Source organism: Camellia sinensis, chromosome 9 (genome assembly GCF_055761805.1).
Source record: "Camellia sinensis isolate YWXY chromosome 9, ASM5576180v1, whole genome shotgun sequence".
Classification (NCBI taxonomy): domain Eukaryota; kingdom Viridiplantae; phylum Streptophyta; class Magnoliopsida; order Ericales; family Theaceae; genus Camellia; species Camellia sinensis.
Genome location: NC_138969.1, coordinates 146459280 through 146478140, shown reverse-complemented (window position 1 = coordinate 146478140; position 18861 = coordinate 146459280). Strand labels below are relative to the sequence as shown.

The following is an 18861-nucleotide window of genomic DNA, read 5'->3' as shown; positions in this document are numbered from 1 at the left end:
CCTTGGAGAAAAATGTAGAGCTCGTTGAAAGTTTTGTTTTAATTAGAGAGGATCTTGTTTTTGGCTCCATCAAATTTCAACTCTTGTTTTCTTCCTCTTCTAAACTTGAGCTATGGATTTCTTCAACTTTTAGTATGATTCTTAGCGTAGTTCTTTGCTCTTTGAAAATGTTTAGTGAATTGGAGGTTTTTGATTAAATCTAGGGTTTGATTTTGAAAAGTAAAATGGGGTTTTCAAATAAATTCTTGAGAAAGATTGTGGAAGTGTATATATTGTTGCGTTATGTCAAAAATTCTTCCCTTAAACGTGATTTTGAAAATAAATGAGGTTTTGTTTGAAAAATCATTGATGTATGATTTTATGAAAGAAAAAGAAATGATGTTGGGTTTTGAAAAGATATGGAGAATGTATCTGTTGATGATGACAGTTGAGTTGGATATTTATTATTGCTCCCATTTTGAAATTTATAAAATTTTATTTATTGTCAGAAAATTATCTATTGAGTAGAAATATCTGTTTTGCACTATCGCTGGAGGATAGCTTTGATTGTATGGAAATTGCATAAGGATTAGGTTAAATTGAAACCAATTTCTCAAACATCTTGCATCGAGCATTGTTTCATACTTGAACATTGAAAATGTATTGTTTTTGAGAAAAATGGGTGTATACCTTGGTGAATCTGGTTAGAAGGTGTGGTTATGGTTTATATTGTTGTCCTGTGTGTCCTTGGTGAAAGCCTAGAAACCCGCGCGGTTAGGTGTCGATCCTTCCGGTTAGTACCAATAAAATGGCTTTAGTAGTACTTGTATAGCCTACTAGCAAACACGTGTCTAGAGATTCTAGTGTTTTGCATCCACTACCCTGTTTTTGGATATAAAAGTGTATTTTCATGAATTGAAATATAATAATGATGGCATTGCATTATTTTGAGATGGAAAAATATAATGTTTGACAAATGACATGCATATGCATTCACCTTACGACTTCATTAATTTTCATACTTAGTGTTAAAACATCCTTATTGGGCTTTGGCTCGCCTAACGTGGAAAACAATTTTCAAATGTTGATAATATTCCTCTACTAAGGACTTAGCTTGGGAGAACTGTGGAGCCAAAGGCTCATTTTTTATTTATTTATACTTTGGTTATAATTATCTTTTGTACAAGTCTCGGGCTTTTTAATTATTTAAGGACTTGATCCATCTTGTTGTAACCAAGCAATGTCTTGGAAAGATGTAACCATTAGGGTAAAAACTTATCTATTCACCTTTTATTTCAGTTCACACATATGTGGTTGTCACGACCCAAACCCCGCCCATGAAGGTTTAATGTCGTAACCAGCCAGTAATCCGAGATTTCCAAAGGCTTGCTTTATAGTAATACAGTAAAAGGGGCTGGCAAAAGCCAATTTATAATAAAATATATCGTCCAATGAGCAGTGAGGACGTAAATGAACAAAACAAACTTGTATATACAGATATTCACATAGTCCATAGTTTAGGGATTAAATCCCAAAAGCAAAACGGTCAATACAAAAGTCTTAAACAAAAGCTCTGTAACATAGATCACATTTTCATATGGGCAAATTGAAACACCCAAAAGCCTTAACAAACAACGGTTTGGAGCCTTGCAGTGAGGCACGGTAGTTGGTTTGACAAAACAAGGTTAAGGTCGACCCTGTTAAGTCCGTTCCAGTGCTTGATCACCTACATATATATAGTAAACAGTGAGCTAGAGTCCAGTAAATAACAACTATATAAAAAAGTTATGAATGATGCCCTTACAGTAAATGAAACAATTAATTTTATTAGTAGATCATTTCCTTAATTAGTATCTCATAACATAACAGTCATTTTGAAATCATAGTAGTCATACATGGTACATCCAAAAGCAAAATAGTACAGCAGGTCCTAAAGACCGAAAGAGTCATGTGTGATGGCCATCAATACAGTAAACAGTAGTTGCAAGAATTGGAACTGACAGAGATCTCTATAACAGTAGAAGTAACAGTAGCAGCAGTAGTAGTAACAGATGCTATGGATGCCACAATTACAGTTCATAAAATAGGACAATCATTCATTCGGTAAACAGTATCATTTCAGAAAATAGTGCATTTTATCGATCATAAAATAATTATAATTGAACATAACTTTATAATATTGTTACTCACAGTTGGTTCCTTGAAAGATGTGACTAAGATGCAGCGTCCAACCTACACAACCAAATTCAAGCACAACAACTCAAATTTATATTCAATTCGTTTAGTCGGTCATATACCTATTCAATGTTTATTCTCTCGGTTAGTCTTATCTATTCTTTATTCTCTTTTATGTCGATGAAATTCATATGAACAGAAAATACATGTGTAAACCATGCTAACGGAGGCCTAGAAGTTGGAAAAATGGAGCAAAAACGAAACTGGGACCATCTTGAAAACCGCACGTGCAGGAGGCCAGACCGTACGTGCGGAACCATCACCGTACGTGGGCCTCGCACATGCAATTAAAGTAGTAGCTAAGCTATTTCTTGTCCTGTTTTCCGCACATGCGGGGCTCACAGTCGTATGTGTGGTTTTGGACCAAGTCGAATTCGAAAATAACTCTTAAATTGGAACTCATTCTTTTCAAAATCTAACTTCAATTCCATGTATTTCAAGGCCCAAAACTCTTAAAACATCTTGCATTTTACATTTCTAACTTCAAATAAAAATTATAACTACATAAACAATACCCAATTTTCACTTAAAGATCAAAATCTAGAATTGAAGTGTAAAATCATAAAACATGCATATTTGAGTTCCAAATCTCAAAATTCATGGATTTTCCTCCTCAATTCTCAACTTCAAAAACTTCTTGAAAACAACTTAACTTGAATTCCCAACATCAAATACAAATTAAAACTTAAAACCAAAGCCCAAATTTCCAATTGAAAGCTCAAACTCTTTAATTAAATTGTAAACTTATTAAACATATGTTTAAGAGCTTCAACTTAAACTCTTATGAAGAAATTCCTTTGCAGTCATTAGAAGCCATGCAACAAAACAAGTTTGTGAACACGATTTTCATGAATTCATGCCATCCATGTTCAAATCTCGAACTAATTTCTACAATTCTTCTCTTTTATGCTCATTTGGGTTCTCAACATTAATTTACACCATTAAACTATATACTCGATTGTTCTAAACTCATCTTTTATGGATAAATTATATGAAATTATATGAACCATGAAAGAAACAAATATATAAACATGATTTGCTATGAATTTATACCATGTATGTCATCATTATGAACTCAATTCACCAATTTCATCCTTATCTTATTCATACATATATTTTCTACTTCAATTATTCCAAAATACTTCCAACTAAGCTTGATTCCTTCTTAATTAAAAGTAAATTCCATAAACTCATGTGAGTAACAACTCTATTTCAAGAAATTGGGAGGAAATTCCTACCTTAGATGGTTGATTTAGGAAGATTTGCCTTTCTTCTTCCTTGTTCTTTTTCTTGATCTTATTTTCTTCTTGAGTTCTCTAGAACTCTCTCTCAAGTTGAATGTCTCTCCAACAAAACCCACTAAGTCCCTTTTTTCTCTATATAATTGTTGAATAGCTTTAGGGAGCTGAATTAATCTCTAATTTCTTCTAAGATCTAATTAATTACAAGCAATAAATTTCATTGAGTTAAATTCCACTACTCATATACTTCATTAAATCATCAAACTATAATTTAGATTAAGCAAAACTTAATTGTACTAATGTGAATTAGGCTCAATTAGGTTGATAAGTTAATCAAAGCTTAAATTAAATAATTAGAGCTTAGTTTAATTGAATTTTATCTAATTAATTCGATCTGAATCAATTTTTAATTAAATTTCACAGTAGACTCTAAAAATTACGACGATCACAATAAAGTAATCAATTTCAGTTTTTGTCGCCTTTATGATCCTCAATTTCAGATTTTAGCAGAATTCAGAACGGATTTTCCTACGATGAACAAATATGAATTCAAAACTCTTACGAAACACATTATTATCATCCAAAATTACATTAAACACATAATCACATGTATAATTAATGACTTAATACCTTAATCTGGAATAGGGTTGTCACATTCTTCCCTCCTTTAGGAAGTTTGATCCTCCAAAGTTATATTACCTTGTATCGAATACAGATCAAATGTCATAGGTTGATATTATTCTCCATTCAACTTTATTACAAAAACTCGATTCATTCTTTAGTCATTCAACATTTCACAATTCATTCAATATTTGATTCAGTGATCCATTTCATTCATACAAAAGTCATCGGGATTATAGGGTGAGTTTAGACATTGCTCCTACGATAGCAAAGGTAATACCGAGGCAATTTGGCACAAGACGTATAGTGAACACGCAGCCCACAATTTAACTAAAAGTTGAACACGCAGCCCAAACTTCAAATTTTCTGAACACACAGCCCAGATAGATAGTGAACACGCAGCCCACAATTTAACTGAAAGTTGAACACGCAGCCCAAATTTCAAATTTTCTGAACACGCAGCCCAGATAGATAGTGAACACGCAGCCCACAATTTAACTGAAAGTTGAACACGCAGCCCAAATTTCAAATTTTCTGAACACGCAGCCCAGATAGATAGTGAACACGCAGCCCACAATTTAACTGAAAGTTGAACACGCAGCCCAAATTTCAAATTTTCTGAACACGCAGCCCAGATAGATAGTGAACACGCAGCCCACAATTTAACTGAAAGTTGAACACGCAGCCCAAACTTCAAATTTTCTGAACACGCAGTCCAGATAGATAGTGAACACGCAGCCCACAATTTAATTGAAAGTTGAACACGCAGCCCAAACTTCAAATTTTCTGAACACGCAGCCGAGATAGATAGTGAACACGCAGCCCACAATTTAACTGAAAGTTGAACACGCAGCCCAAATTTCAAATTTTCTGAACACGCAGCCCAGATAGATAGTGAACACGCAGCCCACAATTTAACTGAAAGTTGAACACGCAGCCCAAACTTCAAATTTTCTGAACACGCAGCCCAGATAGATAGTGAACACGCAGCCCACAATTTAATTGAATTTGCATGTAGCTTATTCCACATCATCGGCATACAGCCCATTTCATCTCATTGGCACACAGCTCATTCATCTCATTGACACACAGCTCATTTCATTCTCATTGGCACACAGCTCATTTCATTCTCATTGGCACACAGCCCATTCATTTCATTGGCACACAGCCCATTCATTCTCATTGGCACACAGCCCATTCATTTCATTGGCACACAGCCCATTCATTTCATTGGCACACAGCTCATTTCATTCTCATTGGCACACAGCCCATTCATTTCATTGGCACACAGCTCATTCATTTCATTATTTGACACATGTATTCATTCTGAATGCAGGTTTGTTCCCGCAGTGTGCGGGGATATGGTTCCACCATTGCGCGGGATTGGTATGCCGAGCTCCCGGAGGGTGTTCGAGACTTAGTCGACTTGGCAGGGTTTGGGCCATTCTGCGTCGGGTTGTCACGTTGTCCTGCCAGGAGGACGCTGATGGCAGCCCTAGTAGAGAGATGGTGGGACACCACCAATTCCTTTCATTTCTCTGCTACCGGGGATATGACCATGACCCCTTTTGACTTTGCTGTATTGACCGGCTTAGACGTCGGAGGTTGGTCCATCCCCTACGATGAGGATATGGGCGAGTGGGAGGCCGCCTGGATGTATCTATTGGGGGCTCACCCACCTGTTGACAGGGTCTCTGGGAGAGTCCGATACACTTGGTTCTCTTCCCACTTCCGGCGGGCGGAGATGGTGCCTGAGACTCCCGAGGAGACGGAGCAGTATGCCCGTGGTTTCCTGATGTTCCTCTTCGGGACTACCCTGTTCGCCGACAGAGGGAACACAGTTGGGCTATATTTGCTGAGCGCTCTAGTCGACCTATCACAGGTCCATCGTTATGACTGGGGTGGCGCCGGCCTGGCTACCCTTTACTTTTATATGAGCGCGACCTCCCGCGGGCGGGGCGACTTACTTGGCGGCTACTGGAGAGCCTGGGAGGTACTTTTCTGTCCCCTTTGATTTACATTTCTGCTTCTCATTACTTGTACATTGCACACACACAGCACACTTTTACAGTCTGTATCTTGCTCTCAGCATTTCGTACTTACATTCTGCATTGCTTTTCTCAGCTATGGGTCTATGTATACTTCCCATCATTAGCCCCAGAGCTGGAGGTGGTAGGGATTCCCATGACTCCATATTCATTGGTGTTCGAGGGCCCACACCGGCCGAGACCTCGAGAGACCCTCCTTCGCCTGCGACAGTACTTTGACACTGTGCGACATTCAGAGGTACTTCAGAACTTTCAGTTCCTTTCATTCTCATCTTTGATTTGCTCTGTATATTCTCGATTTCTGATTGGTTTATGCATTTATCATCCGCAGATTACATGGCAGCCCTGGGTGTCCCTGGGTGACGGCCTCCGACTTCAGTATACCGGAGCGTCGGGCATTTCCCAGTACTGGGTCCTGCTCGAAGGGCCAGTTGGCAGGGTATGGTTCCTGGGTGAACGCTTTCTGCGCCAGGTATGGGGGTATCTTTCTCAGGATATTCCCGCAGTACCCCCAGCCAGTATGCGGACTGCTGACAGGCTCTCTTACTCAGAGGTAGTCGGCGCCATGCTGGGTACTGATGCTTTACTGCATATTGAGGAGGGGGACTACGCCACTTACCGTCACATATATTTGATGCCTCTATTGACGGAAGCTCGTATCCCGATGATGAGGCCTGCCGGTATGTCATCCTCGGGCCAGGCTCGGGCTCGGGCTGCAGACGCCCCTTCCACAAGCAGGGCTGGTACATCTAGAGGTGGGAGTAGACCGGTTCCTCCGGCTCCGTCGGTTCATCCTCATCCCGGATGGCCAGATATGCCTACTGAGTTGATGGCGTGGCAGTATGGGGCTAGCTTTCCGACTCCGATTCCACTAGAGCCTCCGATGCCCAGTGATCGATACGCCATTGATCCGGACTCGCCGCCGGTATGCTCCACTTGTTTTCATTCATCATTCAGATGTTTAGACACTCTTCTGTTCACTAATGATTATGAGCTCATTTTTGCAGCCATCGCGAGGGTACATGAAGGAGGTGGTTGGACTGGTGGCCACACTCGAGGGCATGGTCCTGCGTAGGGAGGCACAGTTGTCTGTCGCGGGCATTCAGGTACCCTTCAATTTTCTGGCATTTATCATACTTCTGATGACACGCTGATTTCTACTGCATCGATAGACCACTTGTGTAGAGCACATCTGACACACACCCCACTTGTACACTGTATTTACATGCACCCACTTCACGTAGCCTTTGCTTGTATCTGCATCTGATGTATATATTTGGACTGATGTATTTGAATTGAACTCTTTGTTTTCAGATGCCTTCATGGTCCGGTCAGCCGCAGGCCAGGCCACCCGGGCCTCCTTGGGGAGTTGGGCCATCTGGGCCTTTTCAGGGGGCGGGGCCATCTCGGCCTTCCAGAGGAGCCGGGCCTTCTAGTCCTTTTCGGGGAGCTCGAGGAGGGCCTGTCCGTAGACGCAAGGCTCACGTTGTGGAGGTGGAGCCTGATGAGGAGGAGGAGGATGCTGAGGAGGAGGAGGAGGCTACCGACCGTCAGTCAGAGACATCTGCTGAGGAGGGGGGCTCCGGTTTTGGCTCGGGGAATAGAGGCGAGGCTGAGGGGGATCCTGAGGATGACAGCTCCGACTCAGATGATGATGATGGTGCGGAGATTGTCCCGCAGAAGAGGATGAGGAGTGCTTCTCGTTCCCGCTCCCGAGGACTTTGACGTTGCTATTTCCTGCTTTATTTTTCTTTTTGCTAGTAGTTTGTAGCACTTTGCACATTGTTAGGCAGTTTTAATTTTTGTAAAACTTGTACCTTTGTTTGTTGTAAAGCATGATGAAATGAAATAGCTTTTGAAAAGATGTTTGTATTTTAAACTTTAGCATCGTATCGCATCAATTTATTTTGCACAAAAAGGAAATTGAATGGAAATGCGCATTGTGTAATCACCAAGTCAGGTAGTGAACCGACGCAACAAACTAAGCAACTCAACTTACTAAGATATAACAGAACCTTAGGAAGTTTACAACTCGATAAGCAAAATGCAACAACACAAATAAACAAGACTTTAACAAAAATTGCTTAAACAGAGAGCAATGACTCAAAAACACAAAACACGTCCGCTCGACAAACAACTCGATAAGCAAAACAACAACTCGATAAGCAAAACTTAACAACAACAAAGTGTACTTCTGACGATCTGGGCCTCGGACGCATCCGGAATGAAGGCCTTTGACTTTCCCGTTGTATGGAAATGCTTGGGACTCTCCCTCGAAGGGTAAAACAGGGCCAAGGAGATACACTGCAGCATTGCCAGCCATCCCTGGGAGCTGGCCGGCCATTTTTTGTGGAGAGAGATAGCTGGCCGGCCATTTCTGAAAAAGTAGATGGCTGTCCAGCCAGAAAAGGTGGCCGGCCGGCCACTCAGTCCTGCAGCCTCCAAATTTTTGACACGTGTCCCCGTGAATAGTGTCTTCTCTTCTATAAAAGCCTCAACTTTGGGAACATTCATTTCATCTTAGTTTTAGACAAAGATGGAGGCGTTTCTCGCAGAAAATATCATATCTTGGATCTCTTCTCTAGATGGCTCGGAAAAGTTGAATTTTCGGGGTTTCAGCTTGAATGCACTATTCACGCTGTGCCGTACTCCGCTACAGCTTCCTTTTCTCCATGCTGCGGCAAGGTTCTGGAATCCAGTGACGCAAGTTTTTAGCTTTGGTGGCCAAGAGATGTGCCCCACTTTCGAAGATTTTTAGGTTTTGATGGAGTCTGAATGCTCTGAAGTGATCTTGCCCCAGCTCCGTTTTGGCCATGCTCAGGCTTTAGGGCGGATGTATGGGCTCACGGCGCATGACGCTCGATCTCTGATCTGCAGTGGGGAACTGGACATCCTTGGCTTGATCCACCGTTTTTCCGACGCCGGTGATCGCAGTAACCATTATTGGCAGGGTTTCCGGCAACACGCCCTCTGCTTGTGTATGTTGTCTCACTTTCTGCTTTCCTCGGGCTTCGGCGGGGCTAGCATTCGCCTGATTGAAGTCGCCCAAGGTTTGAGAGAAGGAAAGAGCTGTATTGCCATGACCTTGGCTGAGACACTGATGGGCTTAGATTCTGTCTATCGCCGGGAGGCGACTAGGTTTGCTGGGAGTCCACTGCTACTGCAGGTAATGTTTCTCACCCGACCTTACATATATATTTGCTCACATCACTCGACCCTCAGGCTCGGTTTTTCTCACAAAACCCTTGTCTCACTTTTCTCTCATCGTACATCTCTCTGTTCTTTATTCTCTCATTTTCCATCCCTCCCCTAGGTATGGTTAATGGACAAGTTGCAGGTTGTGGACTCTTGCCCGGCTTATTCAGCTCGAGGCTACTTCTTTCGGCAGCGCCTTGTCAATGCTCTTGACGAAAGGTGGTGGTTCGATTGGATGTGCAACTTATCTGCAGACAGCATTGCTTGGCGTTGTCCTTGGCTCAACCTCCCGGCAATGAGCTATAGTATGTCTCGGCTGACCGGGATTCAATTGGTTGGTCTAACCCACGGCGTATTCTATTTTCCGTTCCGGTTCCTGCGTCAGTTTGGCCATGATCAGACCTGCCCACCGGAGGGGATTGAGTACCCAGCCACTTTCCCGGTCCGGGGTGCACAGCTTGCCCGATATGCTACGGCATGGAGGACTAGAGAGCTCCTGGCCCCTGCTTCAACTTTCAGTTGCACTTTGTCCGATGAGTGCGTGGATTGGCTCAATGAGGAGGCACAAGTTGGGCCCAGCTTGGCATCAGATGCTTCGTCCAGCTCTGGGAGGGGACGCAGAGATACTTGATCCAACTATGCCCCAAATTTATTGCTTATTTAGCATTTTCAAGTTTTCGTTATGAATGTACTAAAAAAGCAACCTCGATTGTAATGCAAGAGCAGGAGAACTCTATTTTGAAATCAAATGAAATTGAAAGTTCTGGTACTGAAAATTTTCCGCTTAGTGTCCAAAAATGGTCTTAGTCGTAAAAAGATTGATTTGAACAAAGTCAACTTTTATTAAAACTTTTCAAAACTATTTTCGATGTGGATCAGAACTGGACACGCCGAAAATCTGTCACTGAGATGCACAACCCCAGATCCCTGCAACTGGAAAGTTGCCCCTAGTCTGAAGAACAATGCGGCACTCCATAGCAACGGAAAGTTGCCCCTAGTCTGAGTAATCTTGCACCGTCGCGGCAACGGAAAGTTGCCCCTAGTTTGAACAGCACTGTACCGGAGATCGCGATAAATGTTGATGGATAAAGATGACTAAGATGATCAAAAATGGACAGAGTTGATCGGGGAAAAGTTTATGGCTGAACTTCAAGGTGAAGTTGCCTACGTATCCCAAAGATGGGAATCAAGCCTTACGTAGTTCAGGCTAAGGTTCACTCGAGTATTTTCACTCTCCTTTTGCGCTCTAATTTTTGCCAAGGCCGCCCTTTGCGGGTTTTCAACCTTGCGAGCTCAGTTTTTATATTTTCTAATTTTTTGTGCTCTGACTTTTGCCTAGGTCGCCCTTTCGGGTTTTCGGCCTAGCGAGCCTCTCAAGGATAGTATTTCTTCAACTTGTCCATATTGATCGGTTGTGAGAACTCCAAGCCATCTAGATCCATCAGAACCATAGCTCCACCTGACCAGATAGCTTTGATGATGTAAGGACCAGTCCAATTAGGTTTGAACTTGCCCCTTGGGTCGTGGATGGGAGCTCGGTTGTTTTTGAGCACCAAATCTCCTTCTTTCAGATTCCTGGACTTAACCTTCTTGTTGAAAGCCCGGGCAATTATTCGTTGATAGCCTTGGATGTGGTACAGTGCTTTCAGTCTTCTTTCATCAAAGAGCATGAGTTCTTCGAATCTGCTTTGCTGCCAATCAGCTTCGGCTATCTGGCATTCAGCCAATACTCGTAACGACGGAACCTCAATCTCGATGGGTAGAACAGCCTCCATTCCATAAACCAATGAATATGGAGTTGCTCCAGTAGAAGTTCTGATTGAAGTCCTGTAGCCCCACAGAGCAAATGGCAGCTTGTCTGGCCAATCCCGATAGGTTCCCACCATCTTCTGTAGTATATGCTTGATATTCTTGTTGGCGGCCTCAACCGCTCCATTGGTCTGCGGCCTGTATGTAGATGACTTATGAAAAGCCACATTGTATTTCTCCAACAAGTCTATCACTTCTTTCTTGAAGTGGGAACCATTATCTGAAATTATTTCGTTTGGCACCCCGTAGCGACAGATGATGTTGTTCCTGATGAACTTTGCGATGTACGACGCCTTCAACACCGCGTATGATTGGGCCTCGACCCACTTTGTGAAATAATCTATCGCTACTAGGATAAACTCATGCCCGTTTGACCCTTTCGGGGTAACAGCTCCGATCACATCAATTCCCCAGACTGAAAAAGGCCATGGCGAAGTCATGTTGTACAGTTTTGACGGCGGGATGTTCATGCGATTTGCATGGATTTGACACTTGTGGCATCGCCGAACAAAACTAATGCAATCCTCCTCCATGGTTGACCAATAGTAGCCCTGTCTGAGGATCTTTCTGGCCAGCATTACTCCATTCATGTGTGCACCGCACTCTCCCCCATGGATGGCTTCCATCAGGCGTTTTGACTCTTCAGCTTCTACACAGAGCTTATGCATTCCCAGATAACCCCTTTTGTACAGCTTTCCCCCGCAGATGATAAACTGAGCAGCCATTCTCCTGACAGCCCTCTTATCTTTGGCATTTGCCCCTAGTGGATATGTCTCCTTTTCCAAGAAGTTCCAGATGTCGTAATACCAGGGGTTGCCGTCTGGAACCTCATCTATGGTGGAAATCGACTCGTATGCCGGCGCAAACTTCTGATCAATAATGACTGGACGTATCCGGACTCCGGACGGGATGTCTATCATAGAAGATAGAGTTGCTAGTGAATCTGCAAACCTGTTGTTCTCTCTTACGAGGTGGGTGAAATTTATCTTTTCAAGCCGAGGAATTAGCAGATCCAAGGTTTGGTGGTAAATTATCATCCTTTCCTCCTTGACTTTCTAATCTCCTTTTGCCTGAGACACAACAAGGTTCGAGTCCCCAATGACATCCAACCGTCTTGCCCCTAGTTCCAGGGCTGCTTCCAGGCCAGCAATACATGCCTCATACTCTGCTTCATTGTTGGAAACTTTGAACCGGAGCTTGAATGCTAAAGGGATACGGGAATCATCAGGCGCTATCAGCAACACCCCTATCCCATACCCATACTGGTTTGACGCTCCGTCAAAGTACATCGTCCAAGTTTCATCTTCGACGTGCAGAATGGCTTCATCTGGGAATAGATACTCAACTGCTTCATCCCCCTCAACCGGGTGGTCGGCAAGGAACTCCGCTATCGCTCTCCCTTTTACTGACTTGCGCATTACATACTTCAAATCAAATTCGGAGAGCAACAGCAGCCAACGAGCTAGCCTACCCGTAAGTGCTGGTTTCTCGAAGAGATATTTGATGGGATCCAAACGCGAAACCAACATTACTGAGTGAGCTAACAGGTAGTGCCGCAGCTTCCTGGTTGCCCATACCAAGGCCAAACAAGCCTTCTCCAGCGGTGTATAGCGGGTCTCGTAATCCAGCATCTTTTTGCTCAGATAGTATATGGCTCCTTCCACTTTGTCTTCTGACTCCTGCGCGAGCATGCAGCCCATGGTAGTCTCAGTTACCGAAAGGTACAATATCAACGGTCTCCCCGGCTCTGGTGGCGACAACACGGGTGGGTTCTGTAGATACTCTTTGATCTGCTCAAAAGCTGCTTGGCATCGGCCGTCCCATTGGAATTTCTTTCCTTTCTTCAGGAGACCAAAAAGTGGTTCACAAGTCAAGGTTAATTTAGAAATAAACCGTCTTATGAATTGCACTTTACCCAGAAAGCCTCGCACCTCCTTTTCAGTCCTTGGTGGTGGCATTTCTAAGATCGCCTTGATTTTGGAAGGGTCGACCTCGATGCCCCTTTGCGTAATCAGAAACCCTAGCATCTTCCCTGCTGTAACACCAAACGTGCATTTCTGGGGATTCAGTCGCAGCCGAAACTCTTTGATCCTTTGAAAGAATTTTTGTAAGGCGGTGTAGTGGCCCTCTCTATCTTTGGACTTGACAATCATGTCGTCCACGTACACCTCGACCTCTTTATGGATCATATCATGCAATATTGTAGTTGCTGCCCGTTGATACGTAGCTCCAGCATTTTTCAACCCGAATGGCATCACTCTATAACAATATGTACCCCACGGGGTAGTAAACGCAGTCTTCTCCCGGTCTTCGGGTGCCATCACTATCTGATTATAGCCTGAGAAACCATCCATAAATGAAAGCAAGGCGTGCCCTGCCGTGAAATCCACCAATTCATCAATGTGTGGCAAGGGGAAGTCGTCCTTCGGACTGGCCCTGTTCAAATCTCTGAAGTCTACACAGACCCGAATTCTGCCGTCCTTCTTTGGCACCGGAACTATGTTGGCCAGCCAAGTTGGATATTCAGATACCAGCAGGAACCCTGCGTCAATTTGCTTGGTGACCTCTTCCTTAATTTTGAGGGCCCAGTCCGAGCGAATCCTTCTGAGTTTCTGTTTGACAGGGCGGGCCTCGGGATCAAGAGGGATCCGGTGCTGTACAATCTCAGGATCGATTCCAGGCATGTCTTCGTAGGACCACGCGAAAACATCTTTGAAATCTTTTAATAAAGCGACTAAGCGCTCGCGCTCCTCCGAAGACAACGTGGACCCGATCTGGACCAGCCGCGGGTCCTTCTCAGTACCAACATTCACAGTAGTGATTTCATCCATTAAAGGTTTAACAAATCTTTCCTGCTCTTGATCAATTAATCGTTGCAAAACTGGGGGAATTTCTTCCTCGCTGTTTTCATCAAAATTTTGAAAATCCTGATTTAAGCAATAAATCAAAGGCACAGAAAAATACTCGGAAACCACATCCACATCATTCTCATTAAATATTTCCAAGCCGTCAGATTCCTCTGTTACAACAGACTCAAAAGAAAATGAAAATGACGACCTAGACAGGACTGTGGCATCCGGGTTATCACTCCCAGGAATACCGGACTCAGACTCAGTCGAGCTGGAATCTGATTCTGACGCACAAGATTCGGTAGAATCAGATTCCGGCTCACTACCTGACCCGGAACTGCTAGATAAAAAGCCTTCTTCATATTGCCAGATGAGAGAAGGTGCGATAGATGCATCCAAGATCGGCGCTGGAAAGCCCGCAGCTATTTCATCTCCAATCACAGAAACCGAAGAGTTATCCCCCAAGCACTCTTGGCCGATCGGAGAATCTGATAGTAGACTCGCCAGTGCTACCCCCATTTCAAGCTCTGTGCTCTCAGGATCCACTGTTTCACATTGCTCAACCTCAGTTGGTGGGTCTGTCTGCGCTTCGGCAACGTCATCCCCAGATAATTGTTTGTCGAAGAAGATTTCAAAACCAGGCACGTGCTCCCCCTCCGCGTTTTGCCATGGCTCCGGGAAGCCGCAGAATGGAAAATCTTCCCCCTCCCGGACGAAACGTCCGTTTAGGGTACCCCAAATGGGCCTGCGCATTAACTCAAATGGCTTCCCGGCCTTCTTTGCTCTGGCCCTTCCGGCCATTTCTTTTCCTTTCCTCACCCAATCTTCCTTGGTGGGCAGATAACCCAGTCCAAAAGCGTGAGGGTTGTGTGGCACTTCGGCCAACACTGAGACGCCCTTCCGGCCGCTTCTCCCTAATCCCATCTCGGGGGTATGTTTTAGCTTGTTCATGAGGTAGATAGATTGTGCACTAACATACATGCCCTCATTCACAGCCATGACATTCTGCACCACTTGAGCCTCGGCCAAAGTGAATCCCGACAAAAACACATCCTCCGTGCCGTGCTCGATCTCCAAGACAGGTGTAGACACTTCCGGCGACGGATGGATTGATGAATTCCCAAAAACTATCGCTACCCCTTTCCCGTGGGGGTACTTTAGCATCTGATGTAGAGTGGAAGAGACTGCTTTGACCTGGTGCAACCACGGTCGCCCCAAAAGTAGGTTAAAGGTTGCGGGAACGTCCAAGATATGAAATTCGATACTGTGTTGTCCTGGACCAACCTTGGTTTGAATTTTAGCAGTCCCCATCACTTCTCTGCTGGTATTGTCGTATGCTCTGATCACTTGGGTAGTTGGGACGAAGTCCGCGGGTTTTAACCCGATTGCATATGCCGTTCTGGTCGGGCAGACATTAATCGCAGACCCGATATCAACAAGTACCACCGGTATCCACTTATCTCTACATTCCGCAGAAATATAGAGAGGTTTGTTATGACTTGTGCCCTCAGGCGGTAGCTCCTTGTCCGAAAAGGTTAATGCCGGGGAACCTCCTCCCGGAAAAACCAGCCCAACCAGCTGTTCAGGCGTGGTGTCTATGGAGAGTTTGGACTTGTCCATAGCAGATAGGACAGCTTCTATGTGTACTCGTGATGCCATTAGCAGTCCCCAGATGGAGATGGCCGCTTGTATTTTCTTTAACTGTTTCAGCACAGCTTCATCTTCAATCTGCTTCTCCTTCTGTCTCTCCGCTTCTCTATCTTTCCCGGATGCCTCGGGTTGGTCCAGGTGTGGGGGTTTGAAGTACCGCCCACTTCTTGTCATATGGTCAACCTCATCGAGGTACCAAGTATCATCTGGCTGGTTATTCCCCCAGTCTTCATCGGTGTGGGCAAGACACAAATCGTCATCTTCCCACCACATTCCGCTGGCAGCCAACAGACACCTGTCTGGCTCCGGTCCACTCGCACTCTCAGTGCTCTCTGTCCATATGCTCGCAGCATTGTCTGTCTTCGTGCACACAGCACTTTCGGTCCCCTCAGGGCCTTTAGCTTTTCTAATTCTCTCAGCCTCCTCAAACTTTCCTTGTTCCAGCTGCGTCAGTACAGCTGTTTGTTCAACAGTTCCCACATCCATAATGCCCAGATCCATCCCCCCGGATCATGCATAGCTCTCCTGTCTCTGGCAATTCTACACTTAGCCCAATTCGGCTCGTTGATAGGATATACTTGCTTGGATCATAAGCTTCCCCAGGAAAATTCTGCCAGTCCCAGATTCAGCAATCTCATTTTCTCCCAAAATCTGCCCTGCACTGTCTTCGACGGTCACCACCATCGGTTCTGGTTGGGTTTTAGAGATGTCCACCATGCACAAGAAGTCAGTGCAATCGGGGAGGAGCACCTCCGGCTTGGGTAGGTGGGTGGGAGTAATATAGATGCTAGGATCGTAAGATGCGACCCCAGTCTGGATAAAGTTAATTCTTTTGGGAGGAGGAGCTTGGTTATGTGATGGGAGAGGGTTTGTTGTGACATTGGGTTTATCAGGAGGTCCGATCACCTATTTGTCAATAAGATCTTGGATCTTATGACGCAATCTGTAACAACGATCGGTGTCATGACCGTGTTGTTGGTGATATGCGCAGTACTTTGACGGGTCGTAAGAGGGGGGGAGTGGATTCGGTAATGGCTTTGGTTCCAGGGTTTTAAATGATTTTTTCTGATCAATATTCCCAGAACTTTAGTCAGAGGCATATATAGTGGGGTAAAGGTTCTTTGGCCTCGCGGTTGGAATCGGTTGTTTTGTGTGTTGCTTCCGGACGTGCCGGAGAAGGGTGTGGCAGTCATGGGCCTTGGAGGGGGAGGGGGAGTTGTGGTGACCATACCAACTTCCGAGGCTCTCGTATTTGCAGCGCCACTCGGGCCCGCATTGTTGTTAAGGTTAAAGGTCCTCCTCGGTTGTTCCCTGTCATGGTCAAACAGACCTTGTTTCATTGCGTCTTCGATTTGCACCCCCATATCATGTAAATCTGCAAAAGTAGGAAAGGGGACTACAATCATTCTCAGCATCAGTTTTGGGTGGAGATTGCGCACAATCATCCGGATTTGATCTTTGTCCGTGGGCCTTAAAGTCATCATTGACGCCTTCGCCCTCCATCGGATCACAAAGTCCGAAAAAGATTCCTTAGGCTCTTGCCTTGTCGTTTCAAGATCACAGGTTGTGACCTCGATCTGAGTGTTGTATGAATATTGTGCGACAAAGGCCTCAGCCATTTCATCCCAATTCTTTTTCACTTCATCTTGTAATCTTGCGTACCAATGGGAGGCCACACCCGACAGGGTTCGGCCGAATAGTGAGAGCTTTTGTGGTCGTGTTAGGCCCATTGGCCGCAAGACGTCTGTGAACAGTCGGATATGGACCATGGGGTCGCCGATCCCATCAAAACGGTCGATTTGTGGCATTTTGAACCTATCGGGGAGTGTTACGGCCACCTCGGTATATCCATCCTCGATATCCGGCATAGCCTTGACCCTTTGGGATTTCTTAAAGAGCTTCTCCAGTTTGCTCAATTTCAGAGCTGTATGATCAACCTCGACCTCGAAGGGAGAGTCCGGGTGATTGGATGTATGGACCTTGGACAGTTGTGGTAGAAGCGGGGGCGGAGCTGGCCCCGTTGGAAGATTCGTGTCCTCTTGTACATTTTGGACATGCGGCAGGGTATTCTAGGCATTTGGTGGGGCGTTCTGAACAGTAGGTGCCTGCTCAGGTAATGGAGCCCCTGCCGGAGGAGGAATTTGGTGTGAAGCAGACGCTGTATTCTGTTGTTGCAGCCTGGTGATTAGTTCGGCCTGTTGGGCCATGATCGCGGCCTGCTGTTTGGAAAACTCCGTTTGACGGGTGGCATCATCATGCATCTGTCTCATGCTCTCCTGCATCTGGCGCATTAGAGCCTCCATCCCTGACGTATTTTGCTGATCCATCTGTCTAACTGGTATGTCTATTCCTACAGCAGTAATTGAGACCTCAGTCCTATAGTCCTCTGATGAAGTAACCCACTGCTCTGACAACCTCTGTTCTGACACACTGCGCCTTTTCGGCTTCCTTCTGGTGACAGGGGGTAGAGAATGGAACACTGGCTGTCCGTCGATTAGATCCTCAGATCGATGGAGTTGACGACCTCGTGTCCAAAGTGCTTGGGGAATGCCTGTTGGGTTGGAAGCAATCGTGCTAAAACTGACCCTAGCAAAAGATAAATAAAGCGAAAAGGAAATAAATAAACAGATAAACGGGCAGCATAACAGCTTAAAATAAAATGCAAGACACACAGTCGGGCATAATCAACACACAGTCAATAAGCTGAATAACACACTGTCCTCAAACACTGATTATTATCCCTGTATCACTGTTCCCTAAAACAGAATCTGATATCCACAGATAACTCGTTCTCAAATACTGGTTGATGCCCGCAGGCCTGATACCCAAACTCATGTACCGAACTGATGCCCGCAGGTCTAATGCTGAAACTCATGTACTGAACTGATGGCCGCAGGCTTGATATTCAAACTCATATACTGATCTGATGCCCGCAGGCTTGATACTGTCAATACTGAACTGAAGCCCGCAGGCTTGATACCCAAACTCATATACTGGTGCATGCATTCCTGTAGAGACGCACTCTAAAGCACATAACAGATAAAGTGAGAGCCAAAACACCCCTATGTTGGGGTAGGGTTTCTCTGTCCTATTTTGTCAGGAGCTAGGGTTTCACTATGCACGCAGCGGTTTCAAACAACCTGTAAACGGGTAAGCAACCTGTCCTAGTTTGGAATGGTCACTATGGATCCGAATATGCACTAGGTCGAATGGTCAAAGAGGGTGCCCCGGTAA

At 44.8% G+C, this 18861-nt stretch overlaps 1 protein-coding gene across 1 annotated transcript; it reads left to right on the top strand.

Annotated features, from left to right (window-relative positions):
- Positions 1–5562: 5562 nt before the first annotated feature.
- On the top strand, positions 5563–10443 carry LOC145799801 (protein MAINTENANCE OF MERISTEMS-like). Its single transcript, XM_082889433.1, has 4 exons — positions 5563–6069; positions 6201–6362; positions 6456–6596; positions 10438–10443. Exons 1-4 carry the CDS (start codon positions 5563–5565, stop codon positions 10441–10443), a joined length of 816 nt encoding a protein of 271 aa, XP_082745559.1.
- Positions 10444–18861: the final 8418 nt, after the last annotated feature.

Excerpts from the sequence above, each read along its gene's own strand:
- LOC145799801 (XM_082889433.1), top strand. The coding sequence starts at position 5,563 with ATGGCAGCCCTAGTAGAGAGATGGTGGGACACCACCAATTCCTTTCAT. Across the intron at positions 6,070-6,200 it reads GCTACTGGAGAGCCTGGGAG|CTATGGGTCTATGTATACTT; the intron begins GTACTTTTCTGT and ends TGCTTTTCTCAG. Across the intron at positions 6,363-6,455 it reads ACACTGTGCGACATTCAGAG|ATTACATGGCAGCCCTGGGT; the intron begins GTACTTCAGAAC and ends TATCATCCGCAG.